The sequence below is a fragment of the Oncorhynchus nerka genome, unplaced genomic scaffold, assembly GCF_034236695.1.
Source record: "Oncorhynchus nerka isolate Pitt River unplaced genomic scaffold, Oner_Uvic_2.0 unplaced_scaffold_1070, whole genome shotgun sequence".
Taxonomy (NCBI): domain Eukaryota; kingdom Metazoa; phylum Chordata; class Actinopteri; order Salmoniformes; family Salmonidae; genus Oncorhynchus; species Oncorhynchus nerka.
Window position 1 is genome coordinate 66,529 of NW_027040245.1, and position 17,046 is coordinate 83,574.

Here is a 17,046-nt window from a genome sequence, read left to right on the forward strand (position 1 = left end):
AGCCACAGTCCAGTTCCATTCAGACAGTCTCTTTGTGGTCCTGTTAGACGGTCTGTCTTCTTGACCCCTCTGACTCCACATAGGTCCTGACCCTCACTCCCGTTCCTCATGACCAACTGCACCGTCCGGGGCTTGGGGACGGGGGTGAAGGTAAGGGAGGGGTATACGGGACTGGGTAGAGTGGGGGAGATGGGGTAGGGAATAGAGTTAGGGGTAGGATTAGGGGTAGGATTAGGGGTAGAGTTAGGGGTAGGATTAGGGGTAGAGTTAGGGGTAGGATTAGGGGTAGAGTTAGGGGTAAAGTTAGTGGTAGAGATAGGGATAGGGGTAGAGATAGGGGTAGAGATAGGGATAGAGATAGGGGTAGAGATAGGGGTAGAGATAGTGGTAGAGTTAGGGGTAGAGATAGGGATAGGGGCAGAGATAGGGGTAGAGATAGGGGTAGAGATAGGGATAGAGATAGGGATAGAGATAGGGGTAGAGATAGGGCAGAGATAGTGGCAGAGATAGTGGTAGAGATAGGGGTAGAGATAGGGATAGAGATAGGGCAGAGATAGGGGCAGAGATAGGGATAGAGATAGGGGCAGAGATAGGGGTAGAGATAGGGATAGAGATAGGGGCAGAGATAGGGGCAGAGATAGTGGATAGAGTTAGGGGCAGAGATAGGGGTAGTGGTAGAGTTAGGGGTAGAGATAGGGGTAGTGGTAGAGATAGGGCAGAGATAGGGATAGGGGCAGAGATAGGGGGCAGTGGTAGAGTTAGGGGTAGAGATAGGGGTAGTGGTAGAGATAGGGGCAGAGATAGGGATAGGGGCAGAGATAGGGGTAGTGGTAGAGATAGGGGCAGTGGTAGAGTTAGACAGGGGCAGAGATAGGGGCAGATATAGGGGCAGTGGTAGAGATAGGGGCAGAGATAGGATAGGGGTAGAGATAGGGGTAGTGGTAGAGTTAGGGGTAGTGGTAGAGTTAGGGGTAGAGTTAGGGGTAGAGTTAGGGGTAGAGATAGGGATAGTGGTAGAGATAGGGGTAGTGATAGGGGTAGTGGTAGAGATAGGGGTAGTGGTAGAGTTAGGGGTAGTGGTAGAGTTAGGGGTAGGGGTAGAGTTAGGGGTAGGGGTTGGTCTAGGCACAGCCCTGTCAGGAAGTGTCTCCTCATTGGACAGGGTAAAGGGACTGCTGAACCGTATAGCCCGGCTCGTTTCAAACCTCTCGGAGCGTTGCAGGTGCACCTGGGTCGACCGTGACGCGTCCCGCACGTTGATGAACCCGATGACATCACTGGGGGGGGTCGGGTTCGGGCCAGGTGGGCAGGTACGGAATCAGGTACGCTTTCTCCAGATGGGCCAATCCCGGGTGGAGGGGCAGAGCTTCCACTGGCTCCCGGACACGCACCTAGATTGATCGAAACGATTGATTACAATATTGAGGACACTTTTTTTTAAATAATAATAAATACAAATAAACAAATCTACAGGTGCTTTTAAAAGAGCACGGTACATTATGGTAAAGTACGGAGCAACGCATTCTGATACCTTTGTTTTCAGGGGGTTCTGGGAGTTGGAGTTCTGGGTTCCGGAGGAGACGGGGCCGGCGCTGGTAGCGTTAGCGTTGCCGATCACCACGGCGTATTTAGGGCTGAACAGCTTCCTGGCGTTAGCTGCGGAGAGAGAAGCGACGGGGGTGGCCCGGGGGAGGGGCTCTGGCTCCGGTTCCGTCTCCGTGGTGACCCTGCGGAGGTCGACCCCGCTGGAGGTCAGGTAGAGGTCACGGAACAGCTGGTCAAAGGAGTCCACCGCCTGGCCCGTTACCAAGGTGACCAGGTGTCTGTCCAAACGAGACGCCGTCCAGGTGAAACTGGAGGGGAGGAGCACAAACACAGACACAGACAGGGGTCGGGGGTCAGAGGTCGTCACTACAAAAATCCTTCCATTGAGGACGTTTGAAAAGGTCACGAGGACGTTGATATATGCCTTCCTCGGCGATCACAACATTTTTTTAAATGGCACTGAGCTAGTGATATTCGGAGGCGATGGATGCTGCTTAGACCACATGAAGTGATGGCAAGCCGGGAGAATACTTGAGGGAGAGGAGAGGAGAGGAGAGGAGAGGAGAGGAGAGGAGAGGAGAGGAGAGGAGAGAGAGGAGAGGGAGAGGGAGAGGGAGGGAGAGGAGAGGGAGAATACTTGAGGGAGAGGAGAGGAGAGGAGAGGAGAGGAGAGGAGAGGAGAGGAGAGGAGAGGAGAATACTTGATGATACTTGTTGTTTTTAATTATTATTCCCCAAACCTTCCCCTTCTAGTCCTCGGAATGAATACCTAAACCCTTTGTGGGTTGTTTCTGATTAAACCCTGTAACCATGGATAATTTACCCTGTAACCATGGAGAATTAACCCTGTAACCATGGAGAATTAACCCTGTAACCACACAGAATTAACCCTCTAACCATGGAGAATTAACCCTGTAACCATGGAGAATTAACCCTGTAACCATGGAGAATTAACCCCGTAACCACACAGAATTAACCCTGTAACCATGGAGAATTAACCCTGTAACCATGGAGAATTAACCCTGTAACCATGCAGAAGTAACCCTGTAACCACGTGGAATTAACCCTGTAACCACGCGGAATTAACCCTGTAACCATGGAGAATTAACCCTGTAACCATGCAGAATTAATTGGCAACTTTAAAAGGAAGGGTTAGGGGTCAGAGGGTTAGGGGTCAGAGGGTTAGGAGTCAGAGGGTTAGGGGTCAGACGGTTAGGGTTCAGAGGGTTAGGAGTCAGAGGGTTAGGGGTCAGAGGGTTAGGAGTCAGAGGGTTAGGAGTCAGAGGGTTAGGGGTCAGAGGGTTAGGGGTCAAATGGTTAGGGGTCAGAGGGTTAGGAGTCAGAGGGTTAGGTGTCAGAGGGTCAGGGGTCAGAGGGTTAGGGGTCAGAGGGTTAGGGGTCAGAGGGTTAGGGGTCAGATGGTTAGGGGTCAGAGGGTTAGGAGTCAGAGGGTTAGGGGTCAGAGGTTAGGGGTCAGAGGTCAGGGTACCTGTACGATCCAGAAACAGCCTTGTCTCCATCTATCAACAGGAACCTGTGACCCAGCCGTCCTCTCACCCTGGTACACGACCTGCTGAAGAACTCTGCTCCCCCTGACACACGCACACGCAGGCTCTGCAGGACAGAGTGGTGTTGAGAGGACAGTGGACAGCAGGACATAATTTTTTTTTAAATTTTTTTATTTTACCTTTATTTAACCAGGCAAGTCAGTTAAGAACACATTCTTATTTTCAATGACGGCCTGGGAACAGATGGTTAACTGCCTGTTCAGGGGCAGAACGACAGATTTGTACCTTGTCAGCTCGGGGGTTTGAACTCGCAACCTTCCGGTTACTAGTCCAACGCTCTAACCACTAGGCTACGCTGACTGGTGTGTTGAGAGGACAGTGGACAGCAGGACAGAGTGGTGTTGAGAGGACAGTGGACAGCAGGACATAATGACTGGTGTTGAGAGGACAGTGGACAGCAGGACAGAGTGTTGTTGAGAGGACAGTGGACAGCAGGACAGAGTGGTATTGAGAGGACAGTGGAAGCAGGACATAATGACTGGTGTTGAGAGGACAGTGGACAGCAGGACAGAGTGGTGTTGAGAGGACAGTGGACAGCAGGACATAAGGACTGGTGTGTTGAGAGGACAGTGGACAGCAGGACAGAGTGGTGTTGAGAGGACAGTGGACAGCAGGACATAATGACTGGTGTGTTGAGAGGACAGTGGACAGCAGGACATAATGACTGGTGTGTTGAGAGGACAGTGGACAGCAGGACAGAGTGGTGTTGAGAGGACAGTGGACAGCAGGACAGAGTGGTGTTGAGAGGACAGTGGACAGCAGGACATAATGACTGGTGTGTTGAGAGGACAGTAGACAGCAGGACATAATGACTGGTGTTGAGAGGACAGTGGACAGCAGGACATAATGACTGGTGTTGAGAGGACAGTGGACAGCAGGACATAATGACTGGTGTTGAGAGGACAGTGGACAGCAGGACATAATGACTGGTGTGTTGAGAGGACAGTGGACAGCAGGACAGAGTGGTGTTGAGAGGACAGTGGACAGCAGGACATAATGACTGGTGTGTTGAGAGGACAGTGGACAGCAGGACATAATGACTGGTGTTGAGAGGACAGTGGACAGCAGGACATAGTGGTGTTGAGAGGACAGTGGACAGCAGGACATAATGACTGGTGTGTTGAGAGGACAGTGGACAGCAGGACATAATGACTGGTGTTGAGAGGACAGTGGACAGCAGGACATAATGACTGGTGTGTTGAGAGGACAGTGGACAGCAGGACAGAGGGGTGTTGAGAGGACAGTGGACAGCAGGACATAATGACTTGTGTGTTGAGAGGACAGTGGACAGCAGGACATAATGACTGGTGTGTTGAGAGGACAGTGGAAGCAGGACATAATGACTTGTGTGTTGAGAGGACAGTGGACAGCAGGACATAATGACTGGTGTGTTGAGAGGACAGTGGACAGCAGGACATAATGACTGGTGTTGAGAGGACAGTGGACAGCAGGACATAGTGGTGTTGAGAGGACAGTGGACAGCAGGACATAATGACTGGTGTGTTGAGAGGACAGTGGACAGCAGGACATAATGACTGGTGTTGAGAGGACAGTGGACAGCAGGACATAATGACTGGTGTGTTGAGAGGACAGTGGACAGCAGGACAGAGGGGTGTTGAGAGGACAGTGGACAGCAGGACATAATGACTTGTGTGTTGAGAGGACAGTGGACAGCAGGACATAATGACTGGTGTGTTGAGAGGACAGTGGAAGCAGGACATAATGACTTGTGTGTTGAGAGGACAGTGGACAGCAGGACATAATGACTGGTGTGTTGAGAGGACAGTGGACAGCAGGACAGAGTTGTGTTGAGAGGACAGTGGACAGCAGGACATAATGACTGGTGTGTTGAGAGGACAGTGGACAGCAGGACAGAGTGGTGTTGAGAGGACAGTGGACAACAGGACATAATGACTGGTGTGTTGAGAGGACAGTGGACAGCAGGACAGAGTGGTGTTGAGAGGACAGTGGACAGCAGGACAGAGTGGTGTTGAGAGGACAGTGGACAGCAGGACATAATGACTGTTATGTTGAGAGGACAGTAGACAGCAGGACATAATGACTGGTGTTGAGAGGACAGTGGACAGCAGGACATAATGACTGGTGTTGAGAGGACAGTGGACAGCAGGACATAATGACTGGTGTTGAGAGGACAGTGGACAGCAGGACATAATGACTGGTGTGTTGAGAGGACAGTGGACAGCAGGACAGAGTGGTGTTGAGAGGACAGTGGACAGCAGGACATAATGACTGGTGTGTTGAGAGGACAGTGGACAGCAGGACATAATGACTGGTGTTGAGAGGACAGTGGACAGCAGGACATAGTGGTGTTGAGAGGACAGTGGACAGCAGGACATAATGACTGGTGTGTTGAGAGGACAGTGGACAGCAGGACATAATGACTGGTGTTGAGAGGACAGTGGACAGCAGGACATAATGACTGGTGTGTTGAGAGGACAGTGGACAGCAGGACAGAGGGGTGTTGAGAGGACAGTGGACAGCAGGACATAATGACTTGTGTGTTGAGAGGACAGTGGACAGCAGGACATAATGACTGGTGTGTTGAGAGGACAGTGGAAGCAGGACATAATGACTTGTGTGTTGAGAGGACAGTGGACAGCAGGACATAATGACTGGTGTGTTGAGAGGACAGTGGACAGCAGGACAGAGTGGTGTTGAGAGGACAGTGGACAGCAGGACATAATGACTGGTGTGTTGAGAGGACAGTGGACAGCAGGACAGAGTTGTGTTGAGAGGACAGTGGACAGCAGGACATAATGACTGGTGTGTTGAGAGGACAGTGGACAGCAGGACAGAGTGGTGTTGAGAGGACAGTGGACAACAGGACATAATGACTGGTGTGTTGAGAGGACAGTGGACAGCAGGACAGAGTGGTGTTGAGAGGACAGTGGACAGCAGGACATAATGACTGGTGTGTTGAGAGGACAGTGGACAGCAGGACATAATGACTGGTGTGTTAAGAGGACAGTGGACAGCAGGACATAATGACTGGTGTGTTGAGAGGACAGTGGACAACAGGACAGAGTGGTATTGAGAGGACAGTGGACAGCAGGACATAATGATTGGTGTTGAGAGGACAGTGGACAGCAGGACAGAGTGGTGTTTTGAGAGGACAGTGGACAGCAGGACAGAGTGGTGTTGAGAGGACAGTGGACAGCAGGACATAATGACTGGTGTTGAGAGGACAGTGGACAGCAGGACAGAGTGGTGTTGAGAGGACAGTGGACAGCAGGACATAATGACTGGTGTGTTGAGAGGACAGTGGACAGCAGGACATAATTACTGGTGTGTTGAGAGGACAGTGGACAGCAGGACAGAGTGGTGTTGAGAGGACAGTGGACAGCAGGACAGAGTGGTGTTGAGAGGACAGTGGACAGCAGGACATAATGATTGGTGTGTTGGGAGGAAAGTGGACAGCAGGACATAATGACTGGTGTTGAGAGGACAGTGGACAGCAGGACAGAGTGGTGTTGAGAGGACAGTGGACAGCAGGACATAATGACTGGTGTTGAGAGGACAGTGGACAGCAGGACAGAGTGGTGTTGAGAGGACAGTGGACAGCAGGACATAATGACTGGTGTGTTGAGAGGACAGTGGACAGCAGGACAGAGTTGTGTTGAGAGGACAGTGGACAGCAGGACATAATGACTGGTGTGTTGAGAGGACAGTGGACAGCAGGACATAATGACTGGTGTTGAGAGGACAGTGGACAGCAGGACATAATGACTGGTGTGTTGAGAGGACAGTGGACAGCAGGACAGAGTGGTGTTGAGAGGACAGTGGACAGCAGGACATAATGACTGGTGTGTTGAGAGGACAGTGGACAGCAGGACAGAGTGGTGTTGAGAGGACAGTGGACAGCAGGACAGAGTGGTGTTGAGAGGACAGTGGACAGCAGGACATAATGACTGGTGTTGAGAGGACAGTGGACAGCAGGACAGAGTTGTGTTGAGAGGACAGTGGACAGCAGGACAGAGTTGTGTTGAGAGGACAGTGGACAGCAGGACATCATGACTAGTGTTGAGAGGACAGTGGACAGCAGGACAGGACATGACTGGTGTGTTGAGAGGACAGTGGACAGCAGGACAGAGTGGTGTTGAGAGGACAGTGGACAGCAGGACATAATGACTGGTGTTGAGAGGACAGTGGACAGCAGGACAGAGTGGTGTTGAGAGGACAGTGGACAGCAGGACAGAGTGGTGTTGAGAGGACAGTGGACAGCAGGACATAATGACTGGTGTGTTGAGAGGACAGTGGACAGCAGGACAGAGTGGTGTTGAGAGGACAGTGGACAGCAGGACAGGTGGACAGCAGGGTGGTGTTGAGAGGACAGTGGACAGCAGGACAGAGTGGTGTTGAGAGGACAGTGGACAGCAGGACATAATGACTGGTGTGTTGAGAGGACAGTGGACAGCAGGACAGAGTGGTGTTGAGAGGACAGTGGACAGCAGGACAGAGTGGTGTTGAGAGGACAGTGGACAGCAGGACAGAGTGACTGGTGTGTTGAGAGGACAGTGGACAGCAGTGGTGTTGACAGACAGGACAGGACATAATGACTGGTGTTGAGAGGACAGTGGACAGCAGGACATAATGACTGGTGTTGAGAGGACAGTGGACAGCAGGACATAATGACTGGTGTGTTGAGAGGACAGTGGACAGCAGGACAGAGTGGTGTTGAGAGGACAGTGGACAGCAGGACATAATGACTGGTGTGTTGAGAGGACAGTGGACAGCAGGACAGAGTGGTGTTGAGAGGACAGTGGACAGCAGGACATGACTGGTGTGTTGAGAGGACAGTGGACAGCAGGACAGAGTGGTGTTGAGAGGACAGTGGACAGCAGGACAGAGTGGTGTTGAGAGGACAGTGGACAGCAGGACATAATGACTGGTGTGTTGAGAGGACAGTGGACAGCAGGACAGAGTGGTGTTGAGAGGACAGTGGACAGCAGGACATAATGACTGGTGTGTTGAGAGGACAGTGGACAGCAGGACAGACTGTGTGTTGAGAGGACAGTGGACAGCAGGACATAATGACTGGTGTGTTGAGAGGACAGTGGACAGCAGGACATAATGACTGGTGTGTTGAGAGGACAGTGGACAGCAGGACAGAGTGGTGTGTTGAGAGGACAGTGGACAGCAGGACATAATGACTGTGTGTTGAGAGGACAGTGGACAGCAGGACAGAGTGGTGTTGAGAGGACAGTGGACAGCAGGACATAATGACAGAGTGTGTTGAGAGGACAGTGGACAGCAGGACATAATGACTGTGTGTTGAGAGGACAGTGGACAGCAGGACAGAGTGGTGTTGAGAGGACAGTGGACAGCAGGACAGAGTGGTGTTGAGAGGACAGTGGACAGCAGGACATAATGACTGGTGTTGAGAGGACAGTGGACAGCAGGACAGAGTGGTGTTGAGAGGACAGTGGACAGCAGGACATAATGACTGGTGTGTTGAGAGGACAGTGGACAGCAGGACAGAATGGTGTTGAGAGGACAGTGGACAGCAGGACAGAGTGGTGTTGAGAGGACAGTGGACAGCAGGACATAATGACTGGTGTTGAGAGGACAGTGGACAGCAGGACATAATGACTGGTGTGTTGAGAGGACAGTGGACAGCAGGACAGAGTGGTGTTGAGAGGACAGTGGACAGCAGGACAGAGTGGTGTTGAGAGGACAGTGGACAGCAGGACAGAGTGGTGTTGAGAGGACAGTGGACAGCAGGACAGAGTGGTGTTGAGAGGACAGTGGACAGCAGGACATAATGACTGGTGTGTTGAGAGGACAGTGGACAGCAGGACAGAGTGGACAGCAGGACAGAGTGGTGTTGAGAGGACAGTGGACAGCAGGACATAATGACTGGTGTGTTGAGAGGACAGTGGACAGCAGGACAGAGTGGTGTTGAGAGGACAGTGGACAGCAGGACATAATGACTGGTGTGTTGAGAGGACAGTGGACAGCAGGACAGAGTGGTGTTGAGAGGACAGTGGACAGCAGGACATAATGATTGGTGTGTTGAGAGGACAGTGGACATCAGGACAGAGTGGTGTTGAGAGGACAGTGGACAGCAGGACAGAGTGGTGTTGAGAGGATAGTGGACAGCAGGACATAATGACTGGTGTGTTGAGAGGACAGTGGACAGCAGGACAGAGTGGTGTTGAGAGGACAGTGGACAGCAGGACATAATGACTGGTGTGTTGAGAGGACAGTGGACAGCAGGACAGAGTGGTGTTGAGAGGACAGTGGACAGCAGGACATAATGACTGGTGTGTTGAGAGGACAGTGGACAGCAGGACATAATGACTGGTGTGTTGAGAGGACAGTGGACAGCAGGACAGAGTGGTGTTGAGAGGACAGTGGACAGGACAGGACATAATGACTGGACAGTGTTGAGAGGACAGTGGACAGCAGGACTGGTGTGTTGAGAGGACAGTGGACAGCAGGACATCATGACTAGTGTTGAGAGGACAGTGGACAGCAGGACATAATGACTGGTGTTGAGAGGACAGTGGACAGCAGGACATAATGACTGGTGTGTTGAGAGGACAGTGGACAGCAGGACAGAGTGGTGTTGAGAGGACAGTGGACAGCAGGACATATTGACTGGTGTGTTGAGAGGACAGTGGACAGCAGGACAGAGTGGTGTTGAGAGGACAGTGGACAGCAGGACATAATGACTGGTGTGTTGAGAGGACAGTGGACAGCAGGACAGAGTGGTGTTGAGAGGACAGTGGACAGCAGGACATAATGACTGGTGTTGAGAGGACAGTGGACAGCAGGACATAATGACTGGTGTGTTGAGAGGACAGTGGACAGCAGGACAGAGTGGTGTTGAGAGGACAGTGGACAGCAGGACATAATGACTGGTGTGTTGAGAGGACAGTGGACAGCAGGACATAATGACTGGTGTGTTGAGAGGACAGTGGACAGCAGGACATAATGACTGGTGTGTTGGGAGGAAAGTGGACAGAAGGACAGAGTGGTGTTGAGAGGACAGTGGACAGCAGGACAGAGTGGTGTTGAGAGGACAGTGGACAGCAGGACATAATGACTGGTGTGTTGGGAGGACAGTGGACAGCAGGACAGAGTGGTGTTGAGAGGACAGTGGACAGCAGGACATAATGACTGGTGTTGAGAGGACAGTGGACAGCAGGACATAATGACTGGTGTTGAGAGGACAGTGGACAGCAGGACAGAGTTGTGTTGAGAGGACAGTGGACAGCAGGACAGAGTTGTGTTGAGAGGACAGTGGACAGCAGGACATCATGACTAGTGTTGAGAGGACAGTGGACAGCAGGACATAATGACTGGTGTTGAGAGGACAGTGGACAGCAGGACAGAATGGTGTTGAGAGGACAGTGGACAGCAGGACATAATGACTGGTGTGTTGAGAGGACAGTGGACAGCAGGACAGAGTGGTGTTGAGAGGACAGTGGACAGCAGGACAGAGTGTGTGTTGAGAGGACAGTGGACAGCAGGACAGAATGGTGTTGAGAGGACAGTAATGACTGGTGTGTTGAGAGGACAGTGGACAGCAGGACAGAGTGGTGTTGAGAGGACAGTGGACAGCAGGACAGAGTGGTGTTGAGAGGACAGTGACAGGACATGACTGAGTGTGTTGAGAGGACAGTGGACAGCAGGACAGAGTGGTGTTGAGAGGACAGTGGACAGCAGGACATAATGACTGGTGTTGAGAGGACAGTGGACAGCAGGACATAATGACTGGTGTGTTGAGAGGACAGTGGACAGCAGGACAGAGTGGTGTTGAGAGGACAGTGGACAGCAGGACATAATGACTGGTGTGTTGAGAGGACAGTGGACAGCAGGACATAATGACTGGTGTGTTGAGAGGACAGTGGACAGCAGGACATAATGACTGGTGTGTTGGGAGGAAAGTGGACAGCAGGACAGAGTGGTGTTGAGAGGACAGTGGACAGCAGGACAGAGTGGTGTTGAGAGGACAGTGGACAGCAGGACAGAGTGGTGTTGAGAGGACAGTGGACAGCAGGACATAATGACTGGTGTGTTGAGAGGACAGTGGACAGCAGGACAGAGTGGTGTTGAGAGAACAGTGGACAGCAGGACATAATGACTGGTGTGTTGGGAGGACAGTGGACAGCAGGACAGAGTGGTGTTGAGAGGACAGTGGACAGCAGGACATAATGATTGGTGTGTTGAGAGGACAGTGGACAGCAGGACAGAGTGGTGTTGAGAGGACAGTGGACAGCAGGACATAATGACTGGTGTTGAGAGGACAGTGGACAGCAGGACAGAGTTGTGTTGAGAGGACAGTGGACAGCAGGACAGAGTTGTGTTGAGAGGACAGTGGACAGCAGGACATCATGACTAGTGTTGAGAGGACAGTGGACAGCAGGACATAATGACTGGTGTTGAGAGGACAGTGGACAGCAGGACAGAATGGTGTTGAGAGGACAGTGGACAGCAGGACATGACTGTGTGTTGAGAGGACAGTGGACAGCAGGACATAATGACTGGTGTGTTGAGAGGACAGTGGACAGCAGGACAGAGTGGTGTTGAGAGGACAGTGGACAGGACAGGACAGTGGACAGCAGGACAGAGTGGTGTTGAGAGGACAGTGGACAGCAGGACATAAGTGGTGTTGAGAGGACAGTGGACAGCAGGACATAATGACTGGTGTGTTGAGAGGACAGTGGACAGCAGGACAGAGTGGTGTTGAGAGGACAGTGGACAGCAGGACAGAGTGGTGTTGAGAGGACAGTGGACAGCAGGACAGAGTGGTGTTGAGAGGACAGTGGACAGCAGGACATAATGACTGGTGTGTTGAGAGGACAGTGGACAGCAGGACAGAGTGGTGTTGAGAGGACAGTGGACAGCAGGACAGAGTGGTGTTGAGAGGACAGTGGACAGCAGGACAGAGTGGTGTTGAGAGGACAGTGGACAGCAGGACAGAGTGGTGTTGAGAGGACAGTGGACAGCAGGACATAATGACTGGTGTGTTGAGAGGACAGTGGACAGCAGGACAGAGTGGTGTTGAGAGGACAGTGGACAGCAGGACATAATGACTGGTGTGTTGAGAGGACAGTAGACAGCAGGACATAATGACTGGTGTGTTGAGAGGACAGTGGACAGCAGGACATAATGACTGGTGTGTTGAGAGGACAGTGGACAGCAGGACATAATGACTGGTGTGTTGAGAGGACAGTGGACAGCAGGACAGAGTGGTGTTGAGAGGACAGTGGACAGCAGGACATAATGACTGGTGTGTTGAGAGGACAGTGGACAGCAGGACAGAGTGGTGTTGAGAGGACAGTGGACAGCAGGACATAATGACTGGTGTGTTGAGAGGACAGTGGACAGCAGGACAGAGTGGTGTTGAGAGGACAGTGGACAGCAGGACATAATGACTGGTGTTGAGAGGACAGTGGACAGCAGGACATAATGACTGGTGTGTTGAGAGGACAGTGGACAGCAGGACAGAGTGGTGTTGAGAGGACAGTGGACAGCAGGACATAATGACTGGTGTGTTGAGAGGACAGTGGACAGCAGGACAGAGTGGTGTTGAGAGGACAGTGGACAGCAGGACATAATGACTGGTGTGTTGGGAGGAAAGTGGACAGCAGGACAGAGTGGTGTTGAGAGGACAGTGGACAGCAGGACAGAGTGGTGTTGAGAGGACAGTGGACAGCAGGACAGAGTGGTGTTGAGAGGACAGTGGACAGCAGGACAGAGTGGTGTTGAGAGGACAGTGGACAGCAGGACATAATGACTGGTGTGTTGAGAGGACAGTGGACAGCAGGACAGAGTGGTGTTGAGAGGACAGTGGACAGCAGGACATAATGACTGGTGTGTTGAGAGGACAGTAGACAGCAGGACATAATGACTGGTGTGTTGAGAGGACAGTGGACAGCAGGACATAATGACTGGTGTGTTGAGAGGACAGTGGACAGCAGGACATCATGACTAGTGTTGAGAGGACAGTGGACAGCAGGACATAATGACTGGTGTTGAGAGGACAGTGGACAGCAGGACATAGTGGTGTTGAGAGGACAGTGGACAGCAGGACATAATGACTGGTGTGTTGAGAGGACAGTGGACAGCAGGACAGAGTGGTGTTGAGAGGACAGTGGACAGCAGGACATAATGACTGGTGTTGAGAGGACAGTGGACAGCAGGACAGAGTGGTGTTGAGAGGACAGTGGACAGCAGGACAGAGTGGTGTTGAGAGGACAGTGGACATCAGGACAGAGTGGTGTTGAGAGGACAGTGGACAGCAGGACAGAGTGGTGTTGAGAGGACAGTGGACAGCAGGACATAATGACTGGTGTTGAGAGGACAGTGGACAGCAGGACAAGACTGGTGTTGAGAGGACAGTGGACAGCAGGACATAATGAGTGGTGTTGAGAGGACAGTGGACAGCAGGACATAATGACTGGTGTGTTGAGAGGACAGTGGACAGCAGGACAGAGTGGTGTTGAGAGGACAGTGGACAGCAGGACATAATGACTGGTGTGTTGAGAGGACAGTGGACAGCAGGACAGAGTGGTGTTGAGAGGACAGTGGACAGCAGGACATAATGACTGGTGTGTTGAGAGGACAGTGGACAGCAGGACAGAGTGGTGTTGAGAGGACAGTGGACAGCAGGACATAATGAGTGGTGTTGAGAGGACAGTGGACAGCAGGACATAATGACTGGTGTGTTGAGAGGACAGTGGACAGCAGGACAGAGTGGTGTTGAGAGGACAGTGGACAGCAGGACATAATGACTGTGTGTTGAGAGGACAGTGGACAGCAGGACATAATGACTGTGTGTTGAGAGGACAGTGGACAGCAGGACATAATGACTGAGACAGTGTTGAGAGGACAGTGGACAGCAGGACATAATGACTGGTGTGTTGAGAGGACAGTGGACAGCAGGACAGAGTGGTGTTGAGAGGACAGTGGACAGCAGGACATAATGACTGGTGTGTTGAGAGGACAGTGGACAGCAGGACAGAGTGGTGTTGAGAGGACAGTGGACAGCAGGACATAATGACTGGTGTGTTGAGAGGACAGTGGACAGCAGGACAGAGTGGTGTTGAGAGGACAGTGGACAGCAGGACATAATGGTGTTGAGAGGACAGTGGACAGCAGGACATAATGACTGGTGTGTTGAGAGGACAGTGGACAGCAGGACAGAGTGGTGTTGAGAGGACAGTGGACAGCAGGACATAATGATGGTGTGTTGAGAGGACAGTGGACAGCAGGACATAATGACTGTGTGTTGAGAGGACAGTGGACAGCAGGACATAATGACTGGTGTGTTGAGAGGACAGTGGACAGCAGGACAGAGTGGTGTTGAGAGGACAGTGGACAGCAGGACATGGACAGCAGGACTGAGTGGTGTTGAGAGGACAGTGGACAGCAGGACAATGACTGGTGTTGAGAGGACAGTGGACAGCAGGACAGAGTGGTGTTGAGAGGACAGTGGACAGCAGGACATAATGACTGGTGTGTTGAGAGGACAGTGGACAGCAGGACATAATGACTGGTGTGTTGGGAGGACAGTGGACAGCAGGACAGAGTTGTGTTGAGAGGACAGTGGACAGCAGGACAGAGTTGTGTTGAGAGGACAGTGGACAGCAGGACATCATGACTAGTGTTGAGAGGACAGTGGACAGCAGGACATAATGACTGGTGTTGAGAGGACAGTGGACAGCAGGACAGAGTGGTGTTGAGAGGACAGTGGACAGCAGGACATAATGACTGGTGTGTTGAGAGGACAGTGGACAGCAGGACAGAGTGGTGTTGAGAGGACAGTGGACAGCAGGACATAATGACTGGTGTGTTGAGAGGACAGTGGACAGCAGGACAGAGTGGTGTTGAGAGGACAGTGGACAGCAGGACATAATGACTGGTGTGTTGAGAGGACAGTGGACAGCAGGACATAATGACTGGTGTGTTGAGAGGACAGTGGACAGCAGGACATAATGACTGGTGTGTTGAGAGGACAGTGGACAGCAGGACATAATGACTGGTGTTGAGAGGACAGTGGACAGCAGGACAGAGTGGTGTTGAGAGGACAGTGGACAGCAGGACAGAGTGGTGTTGAGAGGACAGTGGACAGCAGGACATAATGACTGGTGTGTTGAGAGGACAGTGGACAGCAGGACAGAGTGGTGTTGAGAGGACAGTGGACAGCAGGACATAATGACTGGTGTGTTGAGAGGACAGTGGACAGCAGGACATAATGACTGGTGTGTTGAGAGGACAGTGGACAGCAGGACAGAGTGGTGTTGAGAGGACAGTGGACAGCAGGACATAATGACTGGTGTGTTGAGAGGACAGTGGACAGCAGGACAGAGTGGTGTTGAGAGGACAGTGGACAGCAGGACATAATGACTGGTGTTGAGAGGACAGTGGACAGCAGGACAGAGTTGTGTTGAGAGGACAGTGGACAGCAGGACAGAGTTGTGTTGAGAGGACAGTGGACAGCAGGACAGATGGTGTTGAGAGGACAGTGGACAGCAGGACATAATGACTGGTGTTGAGAGGACAGTGGACAGCAGGACATAGTGGTGTTGAGAGGACAGTGGACAGCAGGACATAATGACTGGTGTGTTGAGAGGACAGTGGACAGCAGGACAGAATGGTGTTGAGAGGACAGTGGACAGCAGGACATAATGACTGGTGTGTTGAGAGGACAGTGGACAGCAGGACAGAGTGGTGTTGAGAGGACAGTGGACAGCAGGACATAATGACTGGTGTGTTGGACAGACAGCAGGACAGCATGACAGAGTGGTGTTGAGAGGACAGTGGACAGCAGGACATAATGACTGGTGTGTTGAGAGGACAGTGGACAGCAGGACAGAGTGTGTTGAGAGGACAGTGGACAGCAGGACATAATGACTGGTGTGTTGAGAGGACAGTGGACAGCAGGACAGAGTGGTGTTGAGAGGACAGTGGACAGCAGGACATAATGACTGGTGTTGAGAGGACAGTGGACAGCAGGACATAATGACTGGTGTGTTGAGAGGACAGTGGACAGCAGGACAGAGTGGTGTTGAGAGGACAGTGGACAGCAGGACATAATGACTGGTGTGTTGAGAGGACAGTGGACAGCAGGACATAATGACTGGTGTGTTGAGAGGACAGTGGACAGCAGGACAGAGTGGTGTTGAGAGGACAGTGGACAGCAGGACATAATGACTGGTGTTGAGAGGACAGTGGACAGCAGGACATAATGACTGGTGTTGAGAGGACAGTGGACAGCAGGACAGAGTTGTGTTGAGAGGACAGTGGACAGCAGGACATCATGACTAGTGTTGAGAGGACAGTGGACAGCAGGACAGAGTGGTGTTGAGAGGACAGTGGACAGCAGGACATAAGGACTGGTGTGTTGAGAGGACAGTGGACAGCAGGACATAATGACTGTGTGTTGAGAGGACAGTGGACAGCAGGACATAAGACTGGTGTGTTGAGAGGACAGTGGACAGCAGGACAGAGTGGTGTGTTGAGAGGACAGTGGACAGCAGGACAGAGTGGTGTTGAGAGGACAGTGGACAGCAGGACATAATGACTGGTGTGTTGAGAGGACAGTGGACAGCAGGACAGAGTGGTGTTGAGAGGACAGTGGACAGCAGGACAGAGTTGTGTTGAGAGGACAGTGGACAGCAGGACATTGACTGGTGTGGACAGTGGACAGCAGGACATAATGACTGGTGTTGAGAGGACAGTGGACAGCAGGACAGAGTGGTGTTGAGAGGACAGTGGACAGCAGGACATAATGACTGGTGTGTTGAGAGGACAGTGGACAGCAGGACAGCAGGAATGGTGTTGAGAGGACAGTGGACAGCAGGACATAATGACTGGTGTGTTGAGAGGACAGTGGACAGCAGGACAGAGTGGTGTTGAGAGGACAGTGGACAGCAGGACATAATGACTGGTGTGTTGAGAG

General features: G+C 52.0%; 1 protein-coding gene across 1 annotated transcript in view; it reads right to left on the minus strand.

The window, feature by feature from the left end:
* Positions 1-1,190: 1,190 nt before the first annotated feature.
* LOC135570161 (protein FAM83G-like) overlaps positions 1,191-17,046 on the minus strand; it is a 23,524-nt gene continuing 7,668 nt past the window's right edge. Inside the window, exons 3-5 of the mRNA XM_065016237.1 lie at positions 3,035-3,159; positions 1,532-1,853; positions 1,191-1,391 (exon numbers count right to left, since the gene is read on the minus strand). Of these exons, the coding sequence (XP_064872309.1) occupies positions 1,275-1,391; positions 1,532-1,853; positions 3,035-3,159 (564 nt within the window). The 3' untranslated portion in view covers positions 1,191-1,274. The remainder of the gene's footprint in view (positions 1,392-1,531; positions 1,854-3,034; positions 3,160-17,046) is intronic.